The sequence below is a fragment of the Prinia subflava genome, chromosome 13, assembly GCF_021018805.1.
Source record: "Prinia subflava isolate CZ2003 ecotype Zambia chromosome 13, Cam_Psub_1.2, whole genome shotgun sequence".
Classification (NCBI taxonomy): domain Eukaryota; kingdom Metazoa; phylum Chordata; class Aves; order Passeriformes; family Cisticolidae; genus Prinia; species Prinia subflava.
Window position 1 is genome coordinate 13,158,547 of NC_086259.1, and position 15,828 is coordinate 13,174,374.

Consider the following 15,828-nt stretch of genomic DNA (forward strand, 5'->3'; position numbering starts at 1 on the left):
ACTTTGTGTCTCTGTAACCCCTTCCTTGCTGGGCTACATTGTCACCCCAGTGCTGAGCAGCAGGTTTGTTGGGAACACCAGCACTGAAAAAAAATTTATTGCTCTAAAACTGCAATTCTGGTCCATGAAACAGCATGTGAGCAGTCATTGTAGTTCTGAGGCTTTTACAGCCCTTTTAGCAGTATAAATCAGAATTTTCCAACCCCTCAGTATTGCTGTTGGTATGTAAGGTTTGGCAATAGCATAAGAACCATTTCCAAATCCTCCTTCAGGAAAACACCAGCCAGTACATCCTACTGAGCATCATTAATGTCAATTTAAACATTTGCAGTTAAACAGAACCATGGTATTGCAGTCCCCAACATGAGAAATACTGCACCAGTGTGCTGAGCAGTGATGCCAAATCTGCCATGGGCAGGAATAGAAGAAAGAAAGAGACAGAGGTGGCTGATGCTAGTTAGCAGCTCTGAGAGCTGGGAATCGATAATGGAGTCCAGGCAAAAACCTTTGCTCAAATTAAACTAACGTTAAAGCAGCAAGTTCACATGAAGAAATCCCCAGAGGACCTTCTCATTGAACAAAAGCTCATAAACAAAGAAAGGGCATAAATGCAGAAGTTACAAACAAATTCAGAAAAAAGGCTGCATATTTCTGCACAGGAGCTCAACTACCTATACCCTGCCCACGGGACCTCTGGTTCCATCCCCTTCCACCCACACTTGGGGATGGAAGAGCCTCTTCCTCCACACATGATAAAGATCTGAATCTCCTGATCCACAGTCTCAATCTCACCTGCACTCAGAGCTGTCAGTGCAAGGTGTAGGATTAGCACCTTCTCTGAAGTCCCACCAAAGATCATTGCAGTGTGGGATCCGTGCCCTTGCCAGGGCATCCTGGGGTGACAGTGGGGAGCAAGCAGCTTTACTGCATGGAATGGGAGACCTCCTGTATGAACAGATAACTCACATCAACAGGGAAAGCCTGAAGAAAAATTGGACAAAATCCAGTTTCTTTCTTTGCACATGCTACCCTGCCTCCCCTGCCACGTGTTCCCATAACAACAGTGCCACATTACGCACCTCCGTGGTTTCGGCTGCGGTCCCCCAGATGCTCCCTTTGCTCCACGTCACGCTGGCTCCCTGCCTGTGCATGGCAGGCCTGGGCACATGGGACATGCCTGCTCCATGGCCCTTTTCTCTGCAATGCCTCTCCTTCTTTTTCCTTACTTATGCTTTAAATCTCATCAGTCCAGTCCTCAGCCCTGGGGACAAGTGGGTCATGCAGTGAGCATGTCAAAAGGACCCCACAAGAAAATATTTATGGGGATGCAGAGGCAAGGGACAAGCAACAGTGCACATGTGACCCAGATCCATCCTGCAGCCTTACCCTGTATGGACCTAAGGAGGTATTCCTGGGATTCAGGAGGTTATTTCCATTTTCTCTTTGCAGTGGAAGCCAAAAAACCTCTGTATTTTGAGAAGCTTCAAACATCGATTTGATACAGCTGATCCTTCCATCAGCTGGTGCAGTGCCACCAGATGAATAAATCTTGCATGCATCTGTAATTACTGCTTAGCTTGTGTTTAAGTGCTGTGTCATTGATCTGCAGAACTCATCAAAATCCATAAGGGAATGCATGAAATTATATTGGATGGAGCAGAAAGGTACATGACAACATCCATTTTCAGCCTTGTTTGTTCACCAGAAAAAAAAAAAAGAAGAAGCAGCATTTATTTATCTCCATTCAAATTCTTGAGTTAACTTGTGATTTAATCATCAATTGTAACACCATTTTATTGGCTGCTCCTTGTGTAGGGAATGTATTTCTTTCTTATAGTAGGCCTTTATATAACACATTCAGTTTCTACCAGCCTTGCAGTACCTGCCCCTAAGTGGGCAAAATCTCTATTAAAAACAGACTATTGCTTGAGGGTTATAAAACTCAATGTGGAAATGTCTTGTGGTCAAAGCTTCTGACTGCATTATAGGGAACCCAGAGTGTCTTCCAAGTGTCACCACAGACTTCCCATCATGTCCTCAGGTAAATCATCTATCCCCTTAATATGTCTATACCTCCTAAAGCAAGTGTGATTAGTAGTATTTCCCTGCTCCAGTGGGAGGCTGGACACATCAATCCTGCTCAGCAAGAGCTGAGGTGCTCCAGCAGCAGGGAGTAGGGGCAGTGCTTTGCTCAAGGTGCTGTCCTCCCCTCCTGCAGCCAAGAGGAAGCACACCAAAGGCTTTTATTGGGAATAAAGCCCACAACGTCTGGAAGAACTCCTGATGTTTTCCAGATGTACTGTTTCTCTGGCCCAGCTCCATCCTCCCACTGGAAGTGAAGTGCTCCTGGGTCAATTCAACCAATTCAAACTTCTCCCACAAGCAGAGAGGAACTCCTGCTCTGCCAGCCTGGCTTACTGCAGCACCTTGGCCCATGGCTTGCTCCCAAGAGATGTGGTCACTGCCAGGTCCATGGGAAGGCAGCAGAGGCTGCTTCTGGCAGGAACATGTTCCCAAGGCACAGAGGAAAGTCTGCACAAGCTCAAGTGCAGACAGCTTTTCCCAGCCCTGTGGAAGGACATGCTTCTGAGGCTGTGTCCTCAGCTCATCTCCCACAAAGCCACGCCAGCTTTGTGGTTGGGCTGTCCCATACAGAGTATCCCAAATCAGTTTTGTCATGCAAATGTCCCTGATGCATCTTGAGCTGAGCACAGGAGTCAGCCCACTCCTGCAGAGACCTGGGAGCAACCCAAACCTCTGTCTGGAGAACTGCAGGAGCCTAACCCCAGGGGTGGGTGTGTGGTGACAGGAGACTGTGGTAATAGACCTCTGAGGTTGCTCATATTGATAGAAGAGGGAGAAAGAAAAAAATGGGGGGCCAGCAGGTGACAGCCTTTCCTGGTGAGAACAGTCAAGCTATTTTGATATACTATAAACAATCTTCTCCTGACAACAATTCGGTTGAACATTTTCCAAAGGGATGAGAAACTCCATGAATTTTCCCTTACGTGTCTCTGCTTCTGGATCTGGCCTGGACTGAAACCAAAATGCTGCAATACCACAAGCAAAGCTGTTCTCGAAGGAGCCTCAGCCTGACAGCTGCTGAGAAGGACCGGAAAGTCCATTTGCGTAGCACAGATTTTACACGCCCAAGAGATCCACCTATGTCTGGGATAACTAAGATATTTTTGGTGTGCAGCCAAGGGTAAAATTTCCAGGTTTTGCTTTTGCTACCTATGAGTCACATCTGTCCATGGCAGAGCGCTGGCTAATTTTGGTACCCATGGTTTTTGGCAGGGATGCTTAAATGACATTTGAAAGCAGAAATCCCCATAGCTTGCTAACAGATCAGGAAAATGGACAGATGAGAAGATCCAGAGATACGATTCCCACTCCATCAGCAACGCATCTTCCTCAGCAGGGTGAGTGGACAAATGAGGCCCCTGATTGAAGTCAGCTCCCGACAGACCTGTCCCACTCCTCGTAATTGCACCATCATCCAGCCATGGGCATCCTCCAATTACTTGATAGGAGAACACAGATCTCATTAAGTGATGCTTTTCTTTGCAGCATTAAATCTAAGTCTCTCACTGGTGCTATCCCTGCTGCAGACAGACACCGAGTACTACAAAACACTGCAGCTATATCTAGTTCTTTTCCTCCAGCTTAGAAATGGATATGTTAATGCTACTTCACCAACAAGTGTGTAAATAGATGTCCCAGGCCTTTGTGCACACCCTGATGAATATCTCTGGCCAGCGGCTGATCAAAAGGTTAAAGTCTGAGGGACTGGTTTCATCTGTGGTCCCAGCTGTCTGCTTTCCAGGGCTGGAGTAATTCTGAGTAATTAGCTCATTTGGCCTTGGGGCCAAATTGAATCGTCTGCTGTGCAGTGCAAGGAGCACTGGGGCAAGCGATCCTTCGTGCTGTGCTGGTGTGCTAGCTGGGGGCTGTGCATGCAGCAAACTGGGTTAGCTGATGCCTCTCCCCAGTCTGAGCTCAGCAGATGCTTGTGAATGCACCAGGGGCCCCGCTGCAGCACGGGGCCTGCATTCTCTGAGCAAGGCTCCTTCTCAGAACAAGCCCTTCATTATCCCAAACTCCCCGGGGCTTATTTTTAGCCCCTCCTTTTCTTTCCTTTCTTCTTTTTACAGTATAGAAAACCATCAGCTCCACTGTCAGCCAGCTTATAACAGCAGTCCTGGAGCAAAGAAAAAAAGCTTCAAACCCACTGACTCTGTTGCATAAAGGTTTAGGCACAGATCCTGCTCACTTCCAGGGTTCCAAGTCCCACCATTCCTCATCCCTTTTCCAGCTCAGCTGCTGTCCCTCAGAGCTGGGCATCAGAGGGAAGCAGAGCCTTACGTAAAGCAGGAGCAAGGCTGGAGCTTTGAGCTTTCCTCTCCTCAGCTGAAGTTCGCTCAGTGCCTGTGTCTGCCCTGCTGTGCAGAGGACACCTGCGTGCAGGGCCACCAGGAGAGGAGACCTTGCACAGCCTGAGCCGTGCGTCATCCCGGGCTTACGCAGAGCCACTGGACAGACACAGCCAGCCCCTGTCAAAATCCTTTGCTTATCAAACAAAGGCAACTGTGCCTTGTGGTCTGCAGCTCTGTGCTAAACAGCAATTTAAACAACAGACTTTATATGAAACAGTGGCATTGCCCAGATGAGGACACTGCTAAAAGCATCACAGCACTGCTGGTGGACTGTGGTCACCGAATGTGCCCCGTGCAGCAGCCCCAGGGGCCTGGTGTTACACTGCCTGCTTCTCCAAATAGCATCAGATTGAGTGACCATAAAACAGATGGTCACTTGTAGAACAAGGCAGCTATGGCTCCCTCCTTTCTCCATCTCAGAAAGGATTTGGGACATGAGGAAAACACCTTCCTATGTGACAAAAGGCTCCAGCGTGCTTCCCTGCAGTAATGTCTTGGTAGCAGAGTAAAGATGCTGCACAACGGATGTTGAGGAGGTCTCAGAGATGTCTACAGAGAAACAAATGGGGGATAGGGAGGAGAGAGAGGACAGCTGTTCCCATTCAAAAATTAACAAAGTTAAATTCTGAGATGGCAGTTTAAAAACCAGAAAAAGGCAGTTTGTTCACAGACAGGGTAGCTGAGCTTGGAAATTCCTTGCTGCAGATGTGGTTGTTAGAAGTTTAAATTGCTGCAAAAAGTGCCTAGACAAATTTCTGGAAGAAAAATGATTTAGGGGTAATAAATATAAAGATATCACACTTCTCTTTGAAACTCTGTTATCCATATGAAGTACTGGAAGCTGGGAAAGCTGAATACTGCATGCTTGCCCTGTATTCATACTTTTCTCTTAACATCTGCTCTTGGACACTAGCTAAGCTAGGTGAGTCATTGATCTGACCCAGACATGTTTTTCTCTTTCACAAGGGCTCTGATATGTCAAAAAGTATCTTTTTCATGCCCTCTTACATCCCATACAATTTTCAAGCTTCAATGCAGAAAGATAAGCCCACATCTCTTTTACCAGGGCTTTTCCAAAATCTTTTCTGGGTAAGTTGTTCATGCTTGCTTTTCATCCAAAACCCACCTCACCCCCAGCCAGAGCTCTCTGATCACAAACTCAAACCATAACACAGTGGCCTTTAATTCCAGCTGTAAGGAGTGGAGGTACTGCCAGAGCTGACCACCTGTGAGCAAAGCCAGCCAGCACTTGCACCTGGAGACCCCTCATGTCCTCAAGTACTTTTGTTACACAGCTGCTATTTAGTGACTCTTCTCATCCACATGTAATGCTAAAAATTATTCTGGATCCAGTCATGCCTTGGAAAACTGCAAGTCTAACTAGGACAGCTGAACTCCAACCTGCTTTATTCATTCCTCCTGCCTATCATTAGTATTAATATCAACTTGTCAAGTTGATCTTGATGTACAAGCCCTGTACAGCCTTGCTTCAGTGCAGGGCTAAAAAAATAAAAAATGCATCACAACGCAGCATCTTTTGTGTCAAGATTTGGCACCTTCCTTTAATAGCAGGGACCATCCTCCTCACTCCCCAGAGAAGAGTAATGAAACACCCATGGCATCCAGCAAGGTTCTTTCAAGAAAGTAACCCCAATAATCCCTGAGCCTGGTGGCAGAGCTGGATGATGCAAAAAGCTGGATGATGCCAAGGTGTCAGCCTCAAGGCAAGAAAAACCCAACAGACGTTTAACCATCTTACTGCCATTAGCTCAGTAATGTGAATGTGTCTGTGTAAGCTTTGCCACAGGTATCCAGCCTTGACCACAGCCTGCAGCCTCAGCTCCAGCTGTTAGCAGCCTGCAAGAAGCAGGCACCAGAAGTGACATCTTACTGGTCACATTGAGTTAGGGGAAGGAAGTCGGGGAGTTTTCATGCTGGTATCTCATCTGGTTGAACGTGAATGAGATTTATCATTAGGATCAGCAGCAAGATAGCAGGACTTGCCATGTAATTCCTGCCAGGGAGGCAGGACTGACTGATGGAGGAACATAGCCAGAAACACTAAACGCATTACTTGAAATCCAGGAGCAAATTCCCAAGAGCTTCCTTCTCTAGGCTGGACTGAGAAAACAGCAGACAATGTTCTTGCCCTCAGATGAGTTACCCTAAGGTCTTTTCCCTGCCCGCCATAACCCACATGGAAATGCCTCAGGAGCAGTGTGTACCACCTTCTGGCTTTTGTTAGGGGGAGAGGAGGGCTCTGCACAGTCTCTGCCCTTAGACAGGATTGATTCCTAAAGGGACACGATGCCACTGCTTGGCAACATTTCAAGCCTTTCATAACTGGCAATTATTTAAGACACCTGTGACATCACCTCTGTGTGTGCTGGATTGGTGCTGGATTCTGAGAGTGGGCTGTGCTTGATTTTCCCCTTTCCCTCAAATAGAACAGCAGATATGACTGGACATAGTGTCTGCAGGAAAAGCACTGTGGTGCCGTGACCTCTGGGTCCTTGCCCAGCACCAGCTGCCCTGGGCAGCCAAACCAAGCTGTATCACACCTTCAGACAGCAGTGCCCATGTGGTTTTGCTCTCTGGTAAAAGATATTACAAGAGTTTACTCTGCTATTGTAGAGCCACTACTGACAATCCCTAAACCCAGTGCTTCTCCTCTGAACCCTTACTCTACAGTCACTAAATATTAAATGGTTTTAATGCTAAATATGCACTGAATTGTGTGTTCATCACTGAAAGGAAGGAAGAGGATAAGGTGGAAGATAAGATCAGATACAGGCAGCCTTCCATCTATGAGCAAGGAAGGAGTGCTCAGGTAGAGCCATCTTTACTCAATCATTTAGATTTAGATGAGGTGGAGCCTGCTCACGACAACCTTGATTTAAAACTCAGCATTTGCCAGGACACAGTGTTGGAGCTGCCCCTTGAGTGCCTCAGTACACAGAGTCCAAAATAACCCAGCAGTGACTCAGCTGCATGTGTTGACAAATGGGGATCTGCTTCCTCATCAAACACAGCGCAAGCCAACAAATCGAGGCTGGGGTATCCCACGCACACATGGCCTTTCCTTCACGGAGGAGACATGGCCAGAACGCAGGACAGCCAGGATGGAGGAGCCTGGGAAGATGCTGCTGTCTCCTGGCTTGTTGTCTTGAAGCTCCAACTCCCACTCCTTGCAGACCTGCCCCAGACCAAAACCCAGCTGTGGCTGCTGCTGCACTGCAGCTTGTTGAGCACTGAGGATGTGAGTGTGGCATCGGCACGGTGTGAGCACCTTGGGTGTGCACAGGGAGAGCTGGATGATGCAAAAAGACTGCCAAGGTGCCACCCTCGAGGCAAGAAAAACCCAACAGACGTTTAACCATCTTACAGCCATTAAGCTCAATAACGTGAATGTCCGTCTGTGTAAGCTTTGCCGCAGGTATCCAGCCTTGACCACAGCCTGCAGCCTCAGCTGCACTTCTTCATCCAAGAAAGCAGCCAGTGGAGCTTTTGGCATAGGCAGCACAGTCCTGGGAGAAGGTTCCTGTGGTAGCTGAGAGCCTGAGGAGGGGTCCCTGTGCACGCACTGCACGTAGGCTGCTGCCACTGAGCTGTTCCCGTGGGACACCTGGACTGAAGTTCCTTTTCTCCATGCAGTGTCTCTGGCACCAACAGTGCTACCAGATGCTTTTGGAAACAGCAAATGAAGGGGCAATACTACTTTGTATAGCTATTCACTATCAGCTAGCCTGTACAGAGCTCCTGCCTTTCTTAGCCTCTGTTCAATGATCTCCTCTCCCTGTACTTGTGAATTGCCATTTCCTCTGCATTTTGCTTTTTAGCAGCATAAAATACTTGGACTTCACCTCCCTGAGCATGGCAAACGGAGTGACTCAGAAACCTGCAATCTGCTTCAAAACAAAGCATTTAAAATAAAAGATATAAGCAGTAATGGAGCTACTCCGGCTACTCGGAGCAGAAATGCTAGAGGGTTACTCATTACTCACAAACCTTCTAACCTTCCTTCAGATTTTTTTTAACCCCTGCTAACCCGGGGCAAGGCAGGCTGCAAGTAAGAGCTGATGTGTCATTTCAGATATGCTTCCACTCCAGTGTGCAAACCCTGGAGCTGGGAAATGGAAGAGCTCTGATGCCAGCACCAATGATGTGGAAGGGGGAGCCAAGCTCTCACTCCGCGGCCTCCAAAGTGCTCTTATTTCTGCTGGTTAAACAGATGCCAGCTTCTGAGGGGATTATGTGTCATAGAGCCTGTTGGCTGTGACAACTAATTATCTCCTACAACAGTTTGGCCTTGAGATTTTCAGCTCAAAGGGCATACCAGCAGTGCTGCCATCCAGCACCATGTGTAGCAATTTGACCCTGCTTGGGTTTCCCTGTGCCCAAAGAGGTGGCACCCCCAAGGTACAGCATTCTCCCCAGCTCAGGCTCACACCAGCAGGTCCTTCCAAGCAGCATGGGCAGGGAGCACCAGCACTCCAGTGAAACCTCTGAGATGCTTCCAGTAGGAACCCAGGAGAACAAGGAGCAGCTAAAATCAGCTCAGCATCCAAACAGCAGCCCAGCTGATCCTCCCATTCCCACAGCTGGGTGTTAGTGTGGCACCTATGCCATGGCACACTCCTCCAGCTGAGCTTCACAGGCTGCTTACACCAACAGGGTCCAGCTCAGCTGCAGCCAAGTGCAGGGGAAAAAATATGTGCCACAGCCTGAGTCTCATCTAGGGAAGAGCAGCCAAAGATTTAAACAGTTTTGGAATGCAGCCTCAAAACCAGCTCTGAAAATGTTTTATAACTTCATATAAATTGATGGCTGAGCCCCATCGAGACTCCCAGGAACAGATGAAAAGCAGACCCAGACAACTGAAAGAATTTAAGTCATTGAGAAACACACAGAGTGCTGGAAAATACTAGAGATGAGGAAAGAGATGAAGAGAGGAGTTAATAGAAAAGTCATGGGGGGTATTGGCAAGCAGATGCTGGAGCTGGAGTGCCCAGCAGCCAGGTTGGAGGCATTGGTGTGGGAGTGACATCAAGGCTGTGGACTTGCAGAGCTCAGCTCACCTGCAGCCAGAAAAGGTTGAGAACTGGAGATGCTGAGTATTCTTCTGCCAAGCACCAGTTAAGCACTGGGAAGCAGGTGCTAGAGGGCCCCCAGCCAAGGTTCCTATGGAGATATCCCAGCTGGGATCACAAACTGGATGCTGTCAGGTAGGAGAGGGTAGATAGGATGGATCCTGTCTGGCTCTCCCCTCTCTCTAACACTGTCATCCTGCCCTCTCGAGAGGCTGGCAGGCTGCACCAGCTTCCCCAAACCCCTGATCCCCCAGAGAACTCGGCTGAATCACAGGGGAAGGGAGGCAAGGCTTTCCAAGCCTCAGAGCAGGTAGAATGCAGGATCAAATCAAATCTGGAGCTGACTTGCTGTCAGGCAGCCAAGGGGAATGCTGTGTGGAAGAGCCATGGACTGGGCACGCTGTAGTGAGAGTGAGAATGCCCTGAAATCCCAGCACACAGCCCAGGGTTTAGGTGATGCTGCCATTCACCAGCAAATCATTGCTGGTTGGAAGCAACAATTACAGTAATGAGCTTCTCCATCACTGCATTGCTGAGGACCTGAGTCCTTTGGCCAGTATGCAGTAAATTTCTTCATTTGCTGCACTCCCAGCATAAAAGGAGGACCTCAAAAGCAACAATAATTAATAGAAAACATTTAAATTGAAGAGAGTTGGGTCATCACAAAATGCAGAAAATGAAGATGGAGGAAATGATAAAGGACTTCAGGGTACTGCCAAGAGCTGCAAGAGGAAAAGAAAATCTCCTCTCTTACACCTCAGCTTTTTAACATCACCTTGAGGTACTCTGTTCCTGAGGACAGAGGAGAGCCTGAGTGTCTGAATACCAGCACTGCAGAGCTGTCTCAGTCTGCGGGGCCCTGTGAAGAGCTGCAGCTGTCTCTTAAATAACAGAACTTGACACCAGTTGTGAATAGATGAGTGATCGTGGCTTCAGCCGTCACAGCCGAGGATCTGATTTCAAATGAAGCCCCATTCATCCATCCAGTGCCCATCATAGGGTTATTAAAGGAGCATCTGTCACAAAACCACAATGTCTTTAAATGCTTGAAAAAGGGCACAACAAAAATAAGCCTGCTTAGCTTATATTCTTTTCTCTGGGTGATGTGATTCTTGGAATTGTTTAGCAAAAATAAATGATTAATATGATGGGTAAGGAAAATACGTGATACGAGAAGGGTGAGGATAGTGTTTGACCTTAGGGTAGAGTTTGGCTGTTTATTTGTTGTTCCTGGCTTGTGGGGTAGACATGAGAGACGGTGGCAGGGAGTTTTGTTGGGTAGCAGAGTGCACAGCCCCAGCTCACCAGGTGTCCTGCTCCAGAGCCCTTGCTCAGTGCACTCCCTCCAGGACACAAATGGAAAGCCATTCCTGGTTTGGATGCAGCAGGGATATCATCTCCAGCAGCAGGTCAGGGCCAAGTTCAGGCCAAATGGGATGTGGCTATGGCAAGGCAAATGAAGGGGGTTGGTGTGGTTACTCATCAGGACTAAATCCATGTTCTGTGTTTTTAAAAAAATGCATTTAGCTAAACTAAAAGTCAAGCATAGACATCATGGCTATCTTGAGTGAATGGTTCCAGCTCATACCATCTCACACTCACCAGAAAACTCTTACATGAGACAACAAAGTCTGTTCCTTCTCTGCAACTGTGCAGCTCTTCTTACTACATTTCATTCTCTGCCTGTTGCATTGGGCAAAACTGCCATCTTCTGGCACCTGAATAGGTACCCTCCTGTCCTGCCACCAGCAGGTCACCTCCTGCCCCACTGCCTCTCTGGGTGACACCCAGGCACAGGGATCAAAGGAAAAGATCACTGTTCATGCACAGACATGCTCTATTATATCCACAATATATTGAAAGGACTCAGAGCATTAGATTGATGCTCCTGGGACTAGAGGTGGGCATTTATGCCCTGTAATGCACATCAAACCCCTTTTAAGAGACACTGGAGTGCCTGCATGCAGGCTGAATGGTAGTGAGAAAGACTGTGCTGTGTGATGCAGGTCTGTGTTTATAATTCATACTAAATGGTAATCCAAAATCCTCTTTTCTTTATAAATTGTTTTTAAAAATTGTCTTGAATGTGGAGGGAGAACTGGTTTGTGGTCATATGTGCAAAAATGTTGGGTTCCACTACACAAACATCTCATGCCAAAAACAGGACTTCCTACCCCAGGTTTCAGCTTAGGGAGGCATTGCCTGTGTTCATAGATTTTAAGCTTAAAGCAGAATAAAGTTACATGTTTTAAACTTTAGAAAGCTAAATCTCCTCTCTCTTCCCCCAAAGCCCCAGTTTCTACTCCCAGATTATCACCACTTAAGTGGTGTCCTGGATTCTTTCCAAGAGCTGCATCTCCTGCAGCCCCAGCCCTATCCTGGATTTCGAACTGAAGCAGTGACTCACCTGTGCAGATTCATCTCCCTTCATTTGAGCTGACTGAAAGCAAAGCATGGCATCTCCCTCCCTCCCTTCCCAGCACAGAGAGAGGCATGTCCAAAGGGGACTTGACCTGTATGTTCTGGGAGCAAGACCTGTATGCTCCAACCTCTTATCTGAATAAACCCTTGCAGAAAAAGGTGTGTGTACAGGATCCAGCACAAGGGACTGATTTGGACCCTTGTTCCTTATGGAATAAAAATAGCAAGCTAATATTAAAACTGTGCATTTTCACAGATTGCAGGCGGGACTCACAACACACCATGCTTAATTTCCTGCTTTCAGTTCCCTATCAGATTTTATGCTTAGCTTACTGAGGTTTGTTTTTCCCCAGAATAGGATTTTTTTTCCTTTAGCTACAATACATTCAGCCATGAAAAATGAGATTGAAAAAGATTAATAGGAAGCTGAAAGAGTCATCTGAGATTTACAAAGATTAATGTGTGTCTTATTCTTAGCTGTTTTCTTTTTCTTTTCCTTCTCTTAGCTACCTAGACAGCTTAGATCGAATTGGAGCTGCAGACTACCAGCCCACCGAGCAGGATATCCTCCGAACCAGGGTCAAAACAACTGGCATCGTAGAAACCCATTTCACATTCAAAAACCTCCACTTCAGGTTAGTCTAACACTGTACAGCAAATTTTCAGAACAACTGTTTATCACAAGGTTTCCCCATAGTTCCTAAAGGAGAAGTTGTTAAATTGCATGGACAGCTCCCACTACAGAAGACACAGCATTTTGGAGGGTCATCAATATGAAAAGTTTGGCAATCTTGTCTTGAAAGTCCCTGCTTGTAAGATAGAAGGTCACGGCAGCTTCTTCTAACCAAAAAACACCTCTTTGTTGGAATGTATAATACAGGATTGACCCCCAAATCTGATCAAGCCTCATAAATGTAAAAATATTTGGCCTGATCTTTCCTCTTAAGTGAGTCAGTCACACGTAGTTAACACAATACATTGACCCTCGTGATGCCATCCGGTAGAGAGAAAAGGGCACAAAGACAGAAAGCCACACACAAACAGTATTTAGAGCATAGAAGAGTCAAGAGTGTGTGGTCTCCGCCTCCACAGACCCTCTGGGACCCAGCGCACTGCTAAGGCTCTCCCACAAATCCCCACATCCCTGTCTGTGACTGCTCCTCCTGGTTCTCCTCAGTTGCAGGCTCTGCAGGAGAACAGCAGGCTAGCAGTGAGAGACCCACTGCTTTGTGTTTGGAGCCTCCCAGAGTCAGAGAATGCCCAGAATGCTAAAGTTCCCTGGTACCTAGGGAGGAGAGGGTGGTGATGGTCCTCCCCTGTGCTGCAGGCTCTTCGATGTCGGGGGCCAGCGGTCAGAGCGCAAGAAGTGGATTCACTGCTTCGAGGATGTCACGGCGATCATCTTCTGTGTGGCGCTGAGTGGCTACGACCAGGTGCTCCATGAAGACGAAACCACGGTGAGTCTAACTGGGTCCTGGAGGCCCCAACGTCTCTTTATGGGATACTGCATAGCCAGCAGCTCCTCAGAGATCGCCGAATGCCCCCTGGGGTACTGCAGTAATGTGCTTTAGCCCATCGCTCCCCCTTGACTCTGAAATCCTGGGGAGATCTCTCCTCCCTCACATTCTTTGATATGAAGTCTGCATGCCCAGGTAATGCTTCCTTACACTGGTAAAGGCATAGTGGTTTGTTTCTCCTTTCTAGTCAACCTGTGTTTTCAAAATGCATTACAGGACCCTGTAACCAGCAAGAGAATACAGCTGGGTGGGCTTTAAAACAGGGAAGCAGTCAGGCTGTGGTGCAGAGGTGCAGGACTGCAGTGCACGCCTGGGGCTCAGCCCAGGAATGTAACCTATTTCTTCAGGCTACAGAAATTTGTCTGCCTCAGTGAGAATGGAAATGTTTGAGTCCTCAGGTAATTTGCTCTAGGAGAGATTTTATGACTTCCCACTGTGACATTAGGCTCAAAATACCATCTGGAAATAAAGCTGGTGAGGACCTTTGTGCTCCCTGGTATTATAGTGCAATTAATACAAGTGAATTGAATACACAAAAAAGGATGCAGTAAGACTCATTACTGTATTCTGACCATTCATTCAGTATGATGGGGATGCATGTTTTTGGGACTAATGACAACTGCTGTGGGCACCCAGTTACATTTGTCTAATGAAAAGGAACTGGAGGCCTTACTCAGACTCAGGAGTGATTTCATCAGTGCCCAATCTGCAGCAGCAGCATGCAGTGCTTGCTCCTGCCAGCTCTGTCTCTCTGACGCTTTTTATTCTCCTGCTGGTAAAGATGTCAGGCTTGCAGAAAGCTGTGGATGAGGACGGAATCAAGGGAAAGATTGCTGTTAGGTGATGCTTGTCCCAAAAAGACTAGGGGGACTGTGATTTCTAGCCTCTGAGCCAGGTTTACAAGCTCTAGCACACTCTTTGATGAAATCACCTTGTTTGAATCATATTGATGCCAGAATTCTGGGTGATATCAACATTACCAGTCACAGAATTGGTAACAGCATGAAGCCGTTTAAAGGAGAAGTTTAGGCTGGAAATTAGGAAAAGCTTCTTCACCCAGAGTGTGATCAGCTACTGGAACAGGCTCACCGGGGAAATGGTCACAGCACCAAGCCTGACAGAGTTCAAGAACTGTTTGACAATGCTTTTTAGACACTTGGTGTGACCCTTGGGGTTGTTCTGTGCAGGACCAGGAGTTGGACTGGATGGTCCTTGTGATTCTGTGATCATGACTGTGTCTCCCTCCAGACTGACTGAGACACTCCACATCCTGTCATATACACTTATTATAATCCCCAGTTGTTTTCTCCCTCTAACCCTGGCCCTGATACATTCAAGGATGCTCATCCCATCTAGGACTTACTGGGGAGGAACCAAAATCTCCTGACGTGATTTGAAAAATCCAGCCATTAGCTGAACACTGTAGAGCTCTGCAGCTGGGCAGCAAAATCAGTCAGGAGACACAGAAGAGCACAGAGCGAGAGGGCAGGTCCAGGGAGCAAAGCTGTGATATGAGTAGAGAGCAAGGTGCTCTGTAGGTATAACTCAGATTGTAACACCCAAATTGTGAAACCAAAGGCAGCTTTTAATACAGGTCACCTTTGGGTGCCCAGCTATGTAAGTCAGAGCCTGTGATTCAAAGCCATGGAGCACAAAATGGAATAGCCTGAATGCCAATGCCATTTTTTAAATGTCAGCCTTAACTCTGCTCCTCTGAACTGGAGGTTAGAGCATCTCTCCTGGGGAGAGACCTGCCAGTGAATGTCCCTCACCCAGCACCACCCTGGAGCCAGCTCAGCCTCCCCGCTGAAGTGCCGTGCTGCAGAAACTGCGATCTGTGCATCTTCAACTTTCCCTTTGCAGCAGGAGAGCAGCCTGGTGCAGCTCTGGCACAGCACTGACATTTGCTTGCTATTTCAGTCCCTGTTCAACAACACATTTCGGGGGATGCTGAGCAACAGGAGGGCAGAGGCAGCTGCTGCTCATTTACACATTCGGCGTAAACGGGGAAAGGATTCGGCATCACTACCACCACGCCAGCAGGACGCCCCTGCCTAACCCAAATAAACAACCCTGAGCAAGGCCAATGCACTCAGCAAAAAACAGAGGTGTGACCCCTTCCAGGTGAACCCCCAAATGTTTGGCCCCCTCCTTGGTAATGTGGTGCCTCTCCAAAAACCCAGCAGTAAAACAGCATCTCCTCAGTCAGCTGATTTGCTGTCTGCATCCGTCACATCTGCCGGCTCTAATGACGTCAATCAGCTTTTATTGCTTCTCACTTGGAAAACACAAAGAGGAGGCAGCTGAGAAAGTGAGCTGGATGCTGCTCCTCCAGCTTCATTTTTTGGAGATACTTACTACAGT

At 47.5% G+C, this 15,828-nt stretch overlaps 1 protein-coding gene across 2 annotated transcripts in view; it reads left to right on the forward strand.

Annotated features, from left to right (window-relative positions):
- GNAO1 (G protein subunit alpha o1) overlaps positions 1-15,828 on the forward strand; it is a 139,330-nt gene that overhangs the window by 100,958 nt on the left and 22,544 nt on the right. For both annotated transcript variants that reach the window (XM_063410545.1, XM_063410544.1), the window contains exons 5-6: positions 12,454-12,582; positions 13,275-13,404. In XM_063410545.1, the coding sequence (XP_063266615.1) occupies positions 12,454-12,582; positions 13,275-13,404 (259 nt within the window). The remainder of the gene's footprint in view (positions 1-12,453; positions 12,583-13,274; positions 13,405-15,828) is intronic.